At 42.0% G+C, this 17,022-nt stretch overlaps 1 protein-coding gene and 1 long non-coding RNA gene across 6 annotated transcripts; both read left to right on the top strand.

Annotated features, from left to right (window-relative positions):
- The first annotated feature begins 1,987 nt into the window (after positions 1-1,987).
- Positions 1,988-5,432, top strand: LOC125544614. Of its 5 annotated transcripts, XR_007299572.1 has the most exons (5): positions 1,988-2,411; positions 2,896-3,064; positions 3,207-3,299; positions 4,903-5,110; positions 5,195-5,432. It is a non-coding gene; the product is annotated as an uncharacterized LOC125544614 (long non-coding RNA). The 5 variants fall into 5 exon arrangements; XR_007299573.1 differs by having other exon boundaries at positions 2,908-3,299; XR_007299571.1 differs by having other exon boundaries at positions 2,896-3,299.
- A 3,316-nt stretch (positions 5,433-8,748) lies between these two features.
- LOC125546903 (Werner Syndrome-like exonuclease) lies at positions 8,749-9,354 on the top strand. The gene has a single exon (XM_048711001.1). It carries the CDS (start codon positions 8,749-8,751, stop codon positions 9,352-9,354), a length of 606 nt encoding a protein of 201 aa, XP_048566958.1.
- Positions 9,355-17,022: the final 7,668 nt, after the last annotated feature.

The following is a 17,022-nucleotide window of genomic DNA, read 5'->3' as shown; positions in this document are numbered from 1 at the left end:
GGTACACCCAAAGCACTCCTACGATATCCGGGAGTTACACGATCTCATGGTCTAAGAAAAAGATACTTGACATTGGAAAAACTCTAGCAAACGAACTATACGATCTTGTGCTATGTTTAGGATTGGGTCTTGTCCATCACATCATTCTCCTAATGATGTGATCTCGTTATCAATGACATCCAATGTCCATAGTCAGGAAACCATGACTATCTGTTGATCAACGAGCTAGTCAACTAGAGGCTTACAAGGGATATGTTGGTGTCTATGTATTCACACATGTATTACAATTTCCGGATAACACAATTATAGCATGAATAAAAGACAATTATCATGAACAAGGAAATATAATAATAATCCTTTTATTATTGCCTCTAGGGCATATTTCCAACAGTCCATGTAGTGGAGGAAACGGTTATGCCTCTCATGAAAAGAGGCGGGGGTAGTTCATGGATGAAAAAGAAAAATCAAAATAAAAAGAGAGAGAAGATCCGACCCAACTACTCCTACTCCTTCAGAATATAAGGTGTATTTTTACAAAATTCAAACTTTTATCATTTTACCAAATCTATAGAACAAAATATCAGCGCCTAAAATGCCAAATAAATAAAAGATTAAAGCACATTTCATTTCACTATGGAACTAAAGATATGAATATGATATTGTAGATATGGAAATAGTTTTCTAATAACTAATTTAAAATACACATACATTTTGGAACACATGGAATATCTTTTTTTAAACGTTTGACATAACCACTTGATGAGCCTGGATTGTCTTCCTTTAACCAACCAAGGGTTGTGGCTAAATAGGCTATAAGCCCAATCAATTTTTTTGTTTGAATGATTTAAAAAAAGATCGATCAATTGTGGTTCTCAACAAATACATTTGAGATGTAATTGAGGTTTGTCTGATGAAGAAAAAATATTCCCTTCTTCTTTTTGAGTGAGCCACGCAGATGGACGCCAAATAAATGCAACCACATGTGGACATCTCATATGTGTATATATCGGCAATAAGTACTTGGCCCTCACCAGTTTTTGTGCACAGTACATTATATTTTCTATCCCAACAAAAATTCTTTGCACACAACAAATTCACATGGTGGTAGTAGTTATTAAAACTAAAATATGTTTGAATGAGAATGTAACACTGCAACAAAAAATGTTGGCAAGAAAGGCGCTATATTCCCTCGAAGAGCCCAGAAAAATGGTCCAACAGTCCTACATCGAAAGAAGACTGATAGATGTAGGGGAATCCATCGCTCCCACACAAGTACTATGCAGGGTTGGGAATGAATCCCCGGCACATAGCCAAGTATATCACATGAAAAAGATGTACTGCGATAACAAGTATTTTTTGCAGTAAAAGGCAAGAGTATCGCCATAGGAATATAGATCGAGGTAACACTACAAATATGTATTTCTACAAAAATAAATTTCACTTATTTTATCATTGTAAAATAAAATGATAAAATAAATGCAATAATTGTAAAATAAAATATTGGTATGAACAAAATCGCAACAAATTCATTTATGTTATTAGTGTAAAATAAAAAGTGTATGATAAAATCATTGTTTTGTAGTAAAAGTTGAAATTTATCTTTATAAAGGTAAATTCAATCGCAAAAAAACGGAGTAATGCTAGTTCAGATATTAAAGCTTAATGATATAATATATATAAATAGTCAATCTGTTTGCAATAACAATCTATCATTGTAAAAAACAATTTGCTGCGGCAAAAATAAGAATGTAACAAACATAAAAATTATGGCAAGATAAATGAACTATTACCATGAATTTATCTACTACTCCTATAAAAGAAAGAGAGGGCGGAGAACCAAACAATCAGATCCATCCATCAACAAAATCTAATGGCCCTTAATCCTTCGATGTTTGATGCAACAAACACGCCAATCAACCCACTAATCCTCCATCGCTATAATCACGAAAACAAACCGCTCTACAGAACGCGCACGCCCGCACGACGTTTCCCACTCTCCTCCTCCCAACCAGTACTCCCTCCCAACGTCCCCTGCCCGTCGGACGTCGGTCCGCGGCCACCCCGGCCGGCCCCGCGCGCTGCGTCCCCTGCCCGCCGGCCGCCGGTCCGCCGCCGCCCTGGCCGGCCCCGCGCCATCTCCCGCCGCCCAGTTTGGCCTCCGTCGCCGCAACCGCCAGACTTCTTCTGCCTCCCCGCGGACAAACGTGGGCGTGAGCAGAGCAGGCCCCCGCTGGTCTTCTTCTGCTGCCCCAAGAACGCGGGAGCGCCCCCTGCCACCGTTGCCCACTGCCCGCGGTCAGCCTCTGCTGCCACACGGAAGGACGTCAGCGCGGTGCGGCGGTGCTGCCCTCCTCTGCTGCCCAACGCTGCCCAACGGACGGCCACGACCTTATCTGACTATGGAGAAACCAGTAAGTTTCCATTCGATTGATTGAAGTGTAGATTGATATAAAACTATACTGAATAGTGAGGTACCCAGCATATGGTCCACGTTATTCTGGAAGGGTTAGACTCTGATTATATCATTAAAAGGTGAATTATCATGATCCAAATCAATGCCAAGCTCAGCACTAGACAGGGTTACAGTCTGATTATTGACTATTTAATCTCTTCATATGATAATTGTATTGTGTAACTCGAATTACCTTTTCAGTGCTCCCACAAATCCATTCTACCATGACTTAGTCCTCAATTGGCATCAAAATTACTACACAATAGCTCCTAAACTTTCTGTACATGATTTCAATCATCCACTAATATACAAAATTCAGGCAATCTCAATACTAATATTTTATATCTTCTTTTTTGGCCTCTTCCCTATCAACTCATACTTTATTTCTACATGTTCAGAATGTTCCCATTCATCAGCAATTGCTGCACCTAAGGTCCTTTCAGTCACATTTTCAGGTTTACTTCATCGCTTGAGAGTTTGTACTTTGTGGTCGGTGGTGGAAAGGTGGAGCAAGAGGTCTCTCTCAAGTTGTGGGAGAACGAGTCTGCAGAGACGACGTTGAATTTTATCAAGGCGGCTTCATTTTGTTTTGAACTATCCAAGAGAGACAAGGTTGCTTCATTTGCAAGCTCAAAACGCTTTATGATTGTATTCTACTTCTCTACCCAGTTCACTGAAAATATGAACCAATGCAATTGGTTGTTGGTGTTTGATCCCCTTAGTAGTATGATCAAATTTGTTTCGAGACATGCAGTCCCCAAATGCTCCACTCCCCACAATTTGACGAATGGGAGAGGGAAGCTGAGGCTATGGTCGCGCCGTTGTAGACAAACAGTTTAACACTGAGGTAACGTGATAAAAATAATCGTTTTTTCTCTCTCGTATGTTTCGGTTTATGTATGTCTGCTACGTACAATTCATGTACTCCCTCTATCCCAAAATAAATGACTCAACTTTATATTAGCTTTACTATAAAGTTAGTACAAAATTCAGTCATTTATTTTGGGACGGAGGGAGTACTATTCTGTCCTTGCACTGCCTTCTTCTACTCCCTCTGTAAACTAATATAAGAGCATTCAGATCACTAATTTAGTAATCTAAACGCTCTTATATTAGTATACAGACGGAGTAATATTTTTGTTGTATATTACTACGTTCAGTTGGTGTGAAATCCCCCAATTTTTGGTTAATCTAGGAAGTAAAAATAAGTTCATTTGTAGACTGTTTAAACCACTTTTAACTGAACTTGTACAAGCATCAAATCTAGGATATTTCAAGTCTCTTCACAAAAAACATATTACATAGCAATAATTTCATCTTATTGTTGTGCCAATCCGATTATGAGGTGTATTCGTGGTGCCTTGAAGTGTAAAAATTGCAGTACTTTTCCTTCCTCTTTTTTTGTATTATTTTAGCTCAAGCTTACACTTGCTGACTGGACACTAAATAACATTCTTCTGTTTTTTTGTTGCAACGAGAGAATAATAATGAGATGTGCTGCCACATGGAGAACTTGGACCAATTGATAAGACACCAAATCTTGGGCACTAAATTATGTGTATGTAGTTGATCTGCATCTGAAATCTCTTTATAATAGTCGCGTATATTATAGTTAATTTCACCAATATCTGTGTATCTTTTATTTGGTTATTTGGCCTGAACCTACAGTTCAAGGTTAGTAATTATTTGGTCCGAGCCTACTATTCCTTTCCATGTCTTGTATAATTCTCTTTTTTGACATGAAGAGTTCCTGGAGGTTGGATGGCAATTTGAAAATTCCAGTGTATGCTTCAAGATGTATGCATATAATTTTGGAGTCTATTCATGTTGGTTCAGCATGTTTCTACTACACTCCACATCTCACAGTATTTAGAGCAGAGGGCCTTCGATAGTGAATACTGCATAAAATGGTGTTGTTCCGTGGGATGCGGAATTTGTTGTTTCATTCATCCCCTATCCTTGGTGTTGTTTTACATATCTTATACTCATTTGCTTTGTTTCAGCGGCAGGGTATACAACATAGGAAAACTTGACTAAGCTGTTCTGAAATTCCGGTTCCATTGGGTGATTTCTGTTTTCTTAATAAATTGGTGGGAGTGTGAGATAACTATTAAGCCAATTAGTTGCTGTGTACATTTAACAAGCGGTCAGTTGGGTGGTGATAATTATTTTTGTGTACACATAGTTTAGTCAGGGCATGCCCATGAACTGTTGCTTGCATATTGTATCATGTGAACGTAAGTGAATAAATCTTCCTTGGCTGAAATGTCATATCCGGTTTTGTGAAGTTTATATAAGCTTGCATTTTTTTGTTGCTTTGACCATTTTCTTCTTTTCCTTTGATAGCTAAGATGCACATGTAAAATCACATAATTGGATCCTTCGGAGCCTGGTAGATTCAGTACCAATTGTCGACTTAGCACTTACCATGTGCTGCATAATTGTTTCAGATTAGCATCCTTGTACAGCAGCAAATCAACTAGGAGCCTCTCCTGAGAAGCAAAGATGTAGATTGTCCACCTTGAAGGTTATAGTTGCTAAAGAAGCTACATGAGATTTAGAATATTTTATCTCACAACTTTCACTTCATCAGCCCAATAATGAAAGCAGAAGTATGCATTAAATATACAAAGGTCTCCACAAGGTTTGCATAAGACGGTAATGTCCCATCTTTAAATCCTCCGACATTGTGCTACAAACTAATTTTATTACTGACTGGACATATATGCCATGCATGTTTAGTACCTTGACTCTTTATATAGACAAAGCTCTGAGGGATGAAGCGTTTGGGAGCCCGGATGAAGAATGCTTCTAAGGCGGAGAAAGAGAAGTGATGAGAATACTTCCAAACCGCTCTGAATTTTTATTTTGGCAAACTCGGACTCCTTGTTTGATAAAATACATCTGAAGAGCATTTTTGCGCACTGTTCAAATAAACTCTTCATTTTTGTGTCTCTGTCAAACAATGCATTTCAAATAATTAGGTTATTGTCATGGGGATATTTCGACAAATATTGTACTTATCATCCTAGATACTCCCTATTCATTACATATATCACATTCCCATTTTATTTCTTTGGGGAATAGCACATATTGTATTTTCATTTTTAGTTTCTTTAGTTGTTTGAATTAAAAAAAGGTGTAGACAAACAAAAGCTATAGAAAAGGATACAAATTAAATAGAGGTGGAATTTGAAAAATGGATTGAATTGGCAGGACGTGCGTTGCACGTGCACGCTTACTAGTAATTGTAAGAGATAAATCCAGTGACAACAAAACCAGAGTATTGCTAGTTTAGCTATTAGAGCTTAAATGTCATACTATGTGGCGTTGACCCTTTAAATTCAACACGACATTTCGGCTCAGGGGCCAACGCCATACTCTTTGGCACTAAGCTCTATCCAGGTGTTAGTGGACACTGGTTATTTTTCTCGTGCAAAGAGGCGACGATGGTCTATGTGCTGGAGGAGATGGATCATAATTCGTTATTCGTGGATCAAAAAAAAGAGAAAACAAATCGACCTATCTACTCCCACCGTTTCAGAATATAAGATATATTTTTTGAAGTCCAACTTTCCTGTGTTTTACCAAATCCATAGAATAAACTATAAACATCTAAAATTCTAAAAGAATAAAATATATAAATATATTTCATTTTGTGATGGAGCTAAAGATACTAATATGGTATTTTAGGTATTGGAAATATTTTTCTAATAAGTTGATCAAACATAGAAAGTTTTGAATTTTGAACAAATTAATGCACCTTGTTATTATTTTGAAATGGACAGACTATCTTTCTTAAGAATGTTTGACATAACTACCTAATGAGCCTGGTTGTCTTCCTTTAACCGACCAAGGGTTGTGGCTAAATAGGCTATAAGCCCAATCAACTATTTCATTTCAAATTATTTAAAAATGTTATTTTCACTCAATCATAGTTCTCTGCAAATTTATTTATGGCGTACTTGCAATTTGTAATGGAGAAAAACTAATTCATTTTTTCTTCTTGAGAGAGGTGCACTAGCGGATGCAAATAAACGCAACCGTGCGAGGACATCACATAAGCACAAGTCTATAGTTGACGTATATTGGCAATAGTACTTGGCCCTCACAAATTTATACTAAGATATTTTGAATACATGGTACATTATATTTTCTATCAATAACAAAAATGCTTTGCCCAAAACAAATTTAAAACATACTATTGCAACAACAACAAAATGCTCGCAAGAAAAAAATATATCACACAGAAAAAATGTGTTGCAAATAACAAGTATTTTTTATAGCAAAAGTCATGGGTACCACCATAGGAATATAAATCAGGTTAGCAACAAATAGGTATTGCCACAAAAATAAAAAGGAAAACGTTTAGAGCCGATGCGTCGGCCGAGTATTGGGCCGGTCGAGCCGCGTGTGGTTCAATCCTTAGGGATCATGCATCTCTCACGCATCATCCCCATACCTTATCTTCTTTCCCCCATGCCCCTGACCGACTTCCTTCTTTCTTCTTCCTCTAGCCAGCTCTCTTCCCGGCGAGACCACCGCCTGTGAGGGCGCGCGCCGCCGCATCCACCTCGAGCCCCTGCTACTAATCACCGCTTTTTCAATGACACATCTGTAGGGATGAGATGACGGCTTGGGGGCTATCACCATGGCCGCGCGTGACGGGGCGAGCACTAGATGCTACAACCAGGGGGCGACCAACGATGCCGGAGCTGCGACCAGCAAGCCAGAGGTTGGAGACGCGGCGACCATGTGCCGGAACTGGGCGGCGTCGGGGCTACACCCCTCGGTGCAAATTTGCTTGAACCGGTCGACGTCGAGGTTACAACCATGGTGAATTTTTGCTACAACCGACAAGCCTAGGTGCTACAGCCTGGATTGATTTTTGCTACAAATAGTCACGACGAGATGGAGGACGACGATTTTTTGCTACAACCGTTGTTGGTTTTTGCTACTACCGACAACCAATTTTGTTGCATTGGTGACGGCGGACGACAGCAACCGGGCGACCAGGAAGATGCATTCCGTTTAACAAAATGCTACAACTGGCAACAAAAAAGCTATGACTCGCGGAGCAATATGCTGCAAGCGGCGATGGTGAAGTTTTGTGGCTAGCGATAGCGAGCACCGAGGCTGCGACCACGGTGGTGGGGCATGGAAGCTGCAACCTCATGTGCCAAAGCTACAACCGCCCGTGAAAAAGCTACAACCAGTGCCAATTTTGTTGCATTAGCGACGGTGAAATTTTTGGCCGGTGAGGCAGACGACTGCTACCGGCGAACAGGAAGATGCATCTCGCAGAAGAAAATGCTACAATCGGCAACAGAAAAGCTACGACTCGCGGCCCAATATGCTGCAAGCGGTGATGCTGAAGATGTGGTCAGCGACGCCACGACTAGAAAGTTGCAACCCGCATGTGAAAATGCTACGACCAGTGCTAGACGGGGACGAGTCTGTGGGCGCACGGGGAGCTGCAGCGACAAGCCTGACGTCTAGCTGGTGGCGGCGAGCTGTTGTGGGCGTGGGGTTGATAAGCATCCATTGTGCAGCCATGCCCTCCCATGCGTGTCTGGCGTGGAGAAGAAATGAGCTGAAGATGATGGGGACTTCCACAGGTGGGTTTACCATCAAGCAGATCTTGCAGGATCAAACGGTTAGCTTTCGATGAATCAAACGATGCGTGGTCGACCGGCCCAAATTTGGACCGGCGCGCCGCCTAATAGTGGCCAAATAAAAATCATCGCAACACATCATATTACCACGAAAACCATAGCGGCCAAATAAAAATCATTGCAACACATCATATTACCACGAAACCATGATTTGCAGCAATAAACAACCACTTGTTGCAAAAACAAAAAATAAGTGGCAACAAACATACAAATTGTGGTTGTAAAAGATACATTCTACTATTAACTAAAAAAAGATAAATTCTATCACAACAAAATCGGAGTACTATATCGTTTTCTTTCCGTTGCGAAGGACTGTTGCAATGGGTAGAAATCCTAGGGTGCACTACTGACTTGATTTTGGTCAAATTTGCCAGCCAAACCACACGAGTAAAGGCCGCACGATTCCCCCAAAAGATGAATTGCTTCACTTGGAAAGCTAACAGGCGACTCCTCGGATTATGTGTCGACGATCCAAATTCCAAAATGGAGCCTTAAATTTACTAGACGCAGGTAGTTGAAGCAGCACTACAAGTTGCACTATATAAAGCGAGACCTAGCCATGAATAGCTATCACTACGACGCAAGATCTCTGCACTGGTAGCTCACGGCAGAGCGGCGAAGATGGCCACCACGCGCCACACCGTCCCCTTCGGCTCCGCCCGGATCAACACGACGGTCACCAGCGACACCGACGCCGCCGACGAGTGGGTCCGTCGCGTGCGCGCCGCGAACGACCCTGCCGACCGCGGCCTCATCGTCGGCCTCGACTGCGAGTGGAAGCCCAACTACAGCTCGTGGACGACCTCCAAGGTCGCCATTCTGCAGCTCTGCGTCGGCACCAGCTGCCTCGTCCTCCAGATGTTCTACGCCAACCGCGTGCCGGCGGCCATCAGGGGCCTCCTCGGCGACCCCACGGTGCGGTGCGTCGGCATCGGCGTTGGCGAGGACGCCGCGAAGCTGGCCGACGACTACGGCCTCGTGTGCGCCGCGCCGGTGGACCTGGAGGCCCGCTGCAACGAGTACCTCGGCATCGGCGGCGGCCTGGGCAGGACGAGGCTGGGGCTCAAGGGTTACGCCAGGGAGGTGCTGGGCCTGACCATGGAGAAGCCGCGGCACGTGACCATGAGCAACTGGGAGAGGCGCCAGCTTGACGTCGCGCAGGTCCAGTACGCCTGCATCGACGCCTACGTCTCCTACAAGCTGGGCGAGCGTCTCCTGGACAACTGACGTACGGCTGGATACTACTGCACTTGTCACTTGGAGCTACTATTCATTATGTGGTGCTTAATCGTATTTGGTAACCTACCTTAATCGTATTCTGCAACTTTCTGTTTTCGACTTTGCCAGTGTGGTGCTGCAACTTGGAGTAAGCATGTTCTATTGTGTTGGTCGTTTGCTTGTGTTCTAGACAGTTGATGCAATGTGGCTGGGCGGATTGAAATGTTTAATTGTAGTACTTCTGAGATCAGAGATGCACTTTCCTTCTGAGTTTCTGTTTGTTTTTCAGTCACCAACATGCATCAAAATGCATATCGTTTGGTATTAGAATGCCAAGAAGACCCGATCGAAAGCATACAAAAACCAAAGGAAACAAATGAAAATGCAAAACGCTAAGAAACCCAAAACCAAAACAAGCAAGAGCCAAAGAAGAGAGGATATAAACCGCTAAAAGAACAAAAACTAGTGATCAGGGCGCCAAGAGTATTTTAAATTTCTCCATTGAACTCATTTTTCTAGTTGGCAAGTTCTCTGGTCAGTTATCCTATATTGTTTGAAACACTTCTTCAATTTTCATGCATTTTGTTATGATAGCGCTTGAGAAATAACTTCGTCTAATTAGATTTAAGGATTTTTGTCATTACAAAAGTAAGGATAAGACCTTATTCCTACGAGCAGCTAGACTAAAAAGACATTTTTCTCTAAGCTGAGTTTAGGCTTTTGCTTTTGCAGCTTTTTCACTTCAGCAAAAAAAAACACAAAAGCTCCTAAATAGGGGATTTTTGCTTCGGCTTTTAGTTTATGAATCAATATTGTTATATGATGGTATAAGCCAAAAGCCGAAGCAAAAAAACACATATTTAGGAGCTTTTTGACTTTTTTGTTGAAATGGAAAAGCTGCAAAAAGCATAAGCGAAAGTCAAAACAAACATGACCTTCATTCCTAACAATGTTACTACCTAGCTACCTCCTTGAAGAGCTAGTGAGACTACTGTAAAATAGGACTGACACTGTGCAAAGACGTGTACGTGGAACCCAACTATTGGCCTTTTTTGGTTCATAGGATAGCGTAGGAATAGAAATTTTGTAGGAAGTGAGATGACATGTATCTCAAATCCTATGAATAAGAATAGGAAACGAGATGTCATTTGGTTGACACCAAAGGAATTTTTTCATTGAGTCTAGGCTCATTTTTATTTTCTTATGAAATGTGGAGGATAGGAACCAATCCTATGTAAGAATAGGAATCTATTCCTACGAACCAAAGGGCTCTAAAGAAAAACATCCTATAAAAATCCTATCATCTAGAATTCCTATGAAATTCCTCCAAACCAAAGGAGGCCCAAAGGGTTATAGCAAGTGTTGCTTTGTAAAACCGTTCGAAATACTTTCTTGTAGGCTACTGATAAGAGTTGAGAAGAACCTTTCACTATGGCAAGCGGTTATTACTGAAGACTGACCGTGAAAACTTCATAATCGTCTTGAGCCGAGAGTCGTTTGCTCTAATCGAGCCAAAGCAAGTGTTTTTTCTATCCAAACACCAATGATTTCCTGCTCATGCTTATATTTTGTCCAAGTCTTCTCCTCCCCTTCACATTGGTAATAACCAAGTCTTGGAGTTGTTTCTTTCCTAACCCTAGTTGTAGCTTGACCTGTCGTCCTTGTCTCTATCAACGCCGCAAAAAGGTGACATTAGCTCCTTTACTGTTGTTTCACATTGAGGCTAGTCAGAGTTGAATGACATGAGATGGTTCATTGTGCGGGTCCAGGGAGGATCAGGAGAAGGCATGTGGTGACTCGACGAGAGGGATCCCGAGAAGGCTCGTGGAGGCGCTTTGCAGAGGATTCTCCATCAAGGGCTTTGGTTATCTGATTAACTTATACGAGATGGGTTTCTAAACTTAGGATTAACACCACCACCAAATATAAGAGTGCTTGATTGGTGTATAAGGCTTAGTTTGTGGTTGTTGATATTCAATTGCTAGAACTTATTTTACAAATTGTTGCTCAGAAACGTTCATGAAAATGGATGACGTGTTGATTACCAAACAATAAAAAATAGGGAAAAAGTTGATTAGGCAAACGAGGTCACAATTCACACACACTGACATTGCCACAACTAACCTTACTTATACTACAATTGCCATATGAATATGATATGTCATGAACAAGATGACCACAATGGGTGGTAGACTTTGGGGAAAAACTTGGTTTCACCATATGAGCATATAAAAATAAAAATATGGCAAGTCAAAGCTATAATAATACCAAACACATGTTTAGGAAAAGGTGTGATGCAACTAAGACTAGATGTAGCAATTTTGGATTATTAACTAAAAATGTCAAAGTGCACTCACACCAATATAACTTGATTTTTCATATTTGTATTTTCACACCAAAAGCGCACAATTTCATAGATTTTGACTTATGGGAGAGATACCGACTTGATTGGTAGTTGTACTACTAACATGCTCGAATTTGAAAAACATGTATACAATGGGACTCTTTGTTCCAGTTGAACTTGGGATGTCCCTGAAAAATATGATATGGGCTTAGTGAACTTTTTTGGTGAAACAGTAGGGTAAAACCCCACTGACGCAAACAAAGTATATGCAACTAGGCTTGAGATAAGCCTGGAACCAAAAGAGCAAAAAAACATAAAAAGAAGAAAGCAAAAAAAAAAGCTCATTAAGCCATGTTATAGAAGTGTTGGCATACTTCCCTTGGTTATACCCCAACAAAGAAATTCCTGCAGATAGATTCTTTTCAAACTTAGAAAGGTCGGGCCTTCAATCATGAAAATCCTATTTTTGTGGATACCCAAATGGACCAAGAAGCAACGATTATGAATTCCATAAAGAAAGGCACATCTATCTTCTTTTTCATGGTAGTGCAAGCCTCCAAGAATGCCAGATTAGGTTACCTTTGTGGCCACAAAAAATAACAACATCATTGAGCGAAAAGAACAATGTAGGGGTGGCCGTGGAGTTTCTAGTCCCGAGCTAAAATGCACCCTCGCGAACAATAAAACCGGGAAAAATACTAAACAAAAATTCATATAATTCTTTTTTACAATAAACATTGTTGAATGTTCCGCATACATAATTTTTTCACGAAGAAAAAACTTCCTAGTGCTCTAGAAAAAAATTAGTGCTCCAAAAAGACTATTTTTGAAAGCATTTTGAGTGTTCATTTTGTTATTTTCCTAGACCTCGACAAATATGATTTCATCATGAAGTTTTACACACGGGAAGAAAATTAAGCAATGGTTGTTGTAAAAAAAACTCAGTTTTTTTTTCTGAATTTGTTTTCTGTTATTTATTACTATTCATAAAGGAGCGTTTGAGCTCAGGATTAGAAGGGCACTTTCGAGTTTAGGGTTTCTTCTTGGGCGCATTTCAGAGTATAAAAATTGTAACTTTGTAAGATAAAGTTCTTTCTAGACAATATGTTTCTTCCGTACAGTCTATCATGCAAAAAGCACCCAACAAAAACATGTGCTTATATTGACAAGAGCTCTACCATATCCATTTGAAATGACCCGGGGGGGGGGGGGCGGCTAATACCAGCTAACACTTTATTAGCTTTATCAGGTGAATATTGATCTTCACTAGTAGATAACGGGCCATTTGTCCCGGTTCCATAGGTCCATTAGCCCCGGTTCTGGAACCGGGACTAAAGGGCTTACGAACCGGGACAGAAAGGGCTCCACGTGGCCGCTGTGGGGCGCCCAGGCAGGAGCACCTTCGATCCCAGTTGGTAGCACCAACCGGGATCAAAAGGCATCCACGCGTCAGCAGCTGGCAGGAGTAGGGGTTTTTGTTTTTTTGTTTTTGAAAGGGGGGAGGTTAGGGTTTTTTGGAGGGTTAATTTAGGGGATTCTTATATTGTGTTAGCTAGCTAATAGAGAGAAGTGACCTCTCTTATCTCCGTGCTTGGTCGACTCTAGCTACTTTACGTATAGAGAGAAGTCGACACGCTAGCTAGTAAGCAAATGAAGAAACCATTAATTACACAAGATCATCATGAACGTATACAGATAGGAGTGCACATCTCTTTCTCCGAGAGATTTGTCGAACAACAAGTTTTCGTATATCTATCCGACACTACTAGCTACATATATACAATATAAGATCTCTTACAATCCCTAACATCTCATGTCTATATCAATTTCCACATGGTATTCTCCGGCTTTATGTATGACATGGTCAAGAAAGAATCCGCCAATTCCTCTTGAATTGCTCGTATGCGATCTTGTGGTAGGAGTTCATCCCGCATCTGCCAGATCTAAATTTAAGAATAGGGTCAATACATGTATATGAATGAAACTCAACACAAATGATGGTAATAAAATAAAATTGTGAACATTTTTGCTTGCGCACTTCATATTGTTTTACAGAGTAGCCCCGCTTATTTTAGGCTGTCGCGTTGTAGATGAACTCGCAAACGTAGTATTCACAAAAATAAATTCCGGATTCCTGCCACAAGCACTTTACGAGAAATAGAGGTCAATCAAACTGATAAGCAAGCATGCTAAATGGTATTGATGAAACTAGCTAGAATCAATGGGAGATGCGCGGAACTAGGTAGTAGTACTTACTTTCGGGTGTGTAAATCGCAGCTCGCTCGGTAGTCCCAGAGAAATTACGGTGAACTCTTTCCAAACTCTGTCGGACAAAGAAAATAATTACTTGATATCAGGAAATGAACAAAGTTGCCGATATGGTTGAACTTACTTCTGGAGCATTTGAGTCATGTCCGCATAGTCCTGGGGATCTTTTTGAAGGAGATATGCCCTAGAGGCAATAATAAAGTTGTTATTTATATTTCCTTATATCATGATAAATGTTTATTATTCATGCTAGAATTGTATTAACCGGAAACTTAGTACATGTGTGAATACATAGACAAACAGAGTATCCCTAGTATGCCTCTACTTGATAGCTCGTTAATCAAAGATGGTTAAGTTTCCTAACCATAGACATGTGTTGTCATTTGATGAACGGGATCACATCATTAGAGAATGATGTGATGGACAAGACCCATCCATTAGCTTAGACTTATGATCGTTTAGTTTTATTGCTATTGCTTTCTTCATGACTTATACATATTCCTCTGACTATGAGATTATGCAACTTCCTGATACCGTAGGAACACCTTGTGTGCTATCAAACGTCACAACGTAATTGGGTGATTATAAAGATGCTCTACAGGTGTCTCCGATGGTGTTTGTTGAGTTGGCATAGATCGAGATTAGGATTTGTCACTCCGTGTATCGGAGAAGTATCTCTGGGCCCTCTCGGTAATGCACATCACTATAAGCCTTGCAAGCAATGTGACTAATGAGTTAGTTACGAGATGATGCATTATGGAACGAGTAAAGAGACTTGCCGGTAACGAGATTGAAATAGGTATGATGATACCGACGATCGAATCTCGAGCAAGTAACATATCAATGACAAAGGGAATGACGTATGTTGTTTTGCGGTTTGACCGATAAAGATCTCCGTAGAATATGTAGGAACCAATATGAGCATCCAGGTTCCGCTATTGGTTATTGACCGGATATGTGTCTCGGTCATGTCTACATAGTTCTCGAACCTGTAGGGTCCGCACGCTTAACGCTCGATGATGATTTGTATTATGAGTTATGTGATTTGATGACCGAAGTTTGTTTGGAGTCCCGGATGAGATCACGAACATGACGAGGAGTCTCGAAATGGTCGAGAGTTAAAGATCGATATATTGGAAGGTTATATTCGGACACCAGAATGGTTCTGAAGTGACTCGGGTATTTTTCGGAGTACCGGGAGGTTATCGGAACCCCCGGGGAAGTATTGGGCCTTCATGGGCTTTATTGGAAAGGAGAGAAGGGCCGCAAGGGGTGGCCGCTGTTGGGGATCGTAGCAGAAATTTAAAATTTTCTACGCATCACCAAGATCAATCTATGGAGTCATCTAGCAACGAGAGGGAGAGGAGTGCATCTACATACCCTTGTAGATCGCTAGCGGAAGCGTTCAAGAGAACGGGGTTGATGGAGTCGTACTCGTCGTGATTCAAATCACCGATGATCCTAGCGCCGAACGGATGACACCTCCGCGTTCAACACACGTACGGAGCAGAGACGTCTCCCGCGCCTTGATCCAGTAAGGAGGAGGGAGAGGTTGAGGAAGAGAGCTCCAACAGCAGCACGACGGCGTGGTGGTGGTGGAGCGACAGTACTCCGGCAGGGCTTCGCCAAGCTCTTAACGGAGGAGGAGAGGTGTTGGGGAGGGGAGGGGCTGCGCCTTTGATGTGGTGTGCAGCCCTCCCCTTGCCCCTCTATTTATAGGGGAAGGGGGAAGGGGGCCGGCCCCCTCTAGATGAGATCTAGAGGGGGGGGGGCGGCCAAGGGGAGGGGCTTGCCCCCCAAGCAAGGGGGGCGCCCCCTCTAGGGTTTCCCCCCCAACCCTAGGCGCATGGGCCCAAGGGGGGGATGCGCCCAGCCCTCCAAGGGCTGGTTCCCTTTCCTCTACGGCCCATGAGGCCCTCCGAGAGAGGTGGCCCCTCCCGGTGGACCCCCAGAACCCCTCTGGTGGCCCCGGTACAATACCGATATGCCCCCGAACTTTTCCGGTGACCATATGACAACTTCCCACATATAAATCTTCACCTCCGGACCATTCCGGAACTCCTCATGACGTCCGGGATCTCATCCGGGACTCCGAACAACATTCGGTAATCACATACAAGTCTTCCTAATAACCCTAGCGTGATCGACCTTAAGTGTGTAGACCCTACGGGTTCGGGAATCATGCAGACATGACCGAGACAACTCTCCGACCAATAACCAACAGCGGGCTCTGGATACCCATGTTGGCTCCCACATGTTCCACGATGATCTCATCGGATGAACCACGATGTCGAGGATTCAAGCAATCTCGTATACAATTCCTTTTGTCAATCGGTACGTTACTTGCCCGAGATTCGATCGTCGGTATCCCAATACCTCGTTCAATATCGTTACCAGCAAGTCACTTTACTCGTTCCATAACACATCATACCATGGCCAACCCTTAGTCACATTGAGCTCATTACGATGATGTCTTACCGAGTGGGCCCAGAGATACCTCTCCGCCATACGGAGTGACAAATCCCAGTCTCGATTCGTGCCAACCCAACAAACACTTTTGGAGATACCCGTAGTGCACCTTTATAGTCACCCATTTACATTGTGACGTTTGGCACACCCAAAGTATTCCTACAGTATCTGGGAGTTGCACAATCTCATGGTCTAAGGAAAAGATACTTGACATTAGAAAAGCTTTAGCAGACGAACTACACGATATTGCACTATGCTTAGGATTGGGTCTTGTCCATCACATCATTCTCCTAATGATGTGATCCCGTTATCAATGACATCCAATGTCCATGGTCAGGAAACCGTAACCATCTATTGATCAACGAGCTAGTCAACTAGAGGCTCACTAGGGACATGTTGTGGTTTATGTATTCACACATGTATTACGATTTCTAGATAACACAACAATTATAGCATGAACAATAGACAATTATCATGAACAAGGAAATATAATAATAACCATTTTATTATTGCCTCTAGGGCATATTTCCAACAGCCCCCCTCTTTCCTTCTCCCTCTCTTCCTCCTACCCTCTCTCCCCTCTTGGAAAGGGAATG

The sequence above is a fragment of the Triticum urartu genome, chromosome 3, assembly GCF_003073215.2.
Source record: "Triticum urartu cultivar G1812 chromosome 3, Tu2.1, whole genome shotgun sequence".
Lineage (NCBI taxonomy): Eukaryota > Viridiplantae > Streptophyta > Magnoliopsida > Poales > Poaceae > Triticum > Triticum urartu.
This window is presented reverse-complemented; position numbering and strand designations above follow the sequence as displayed.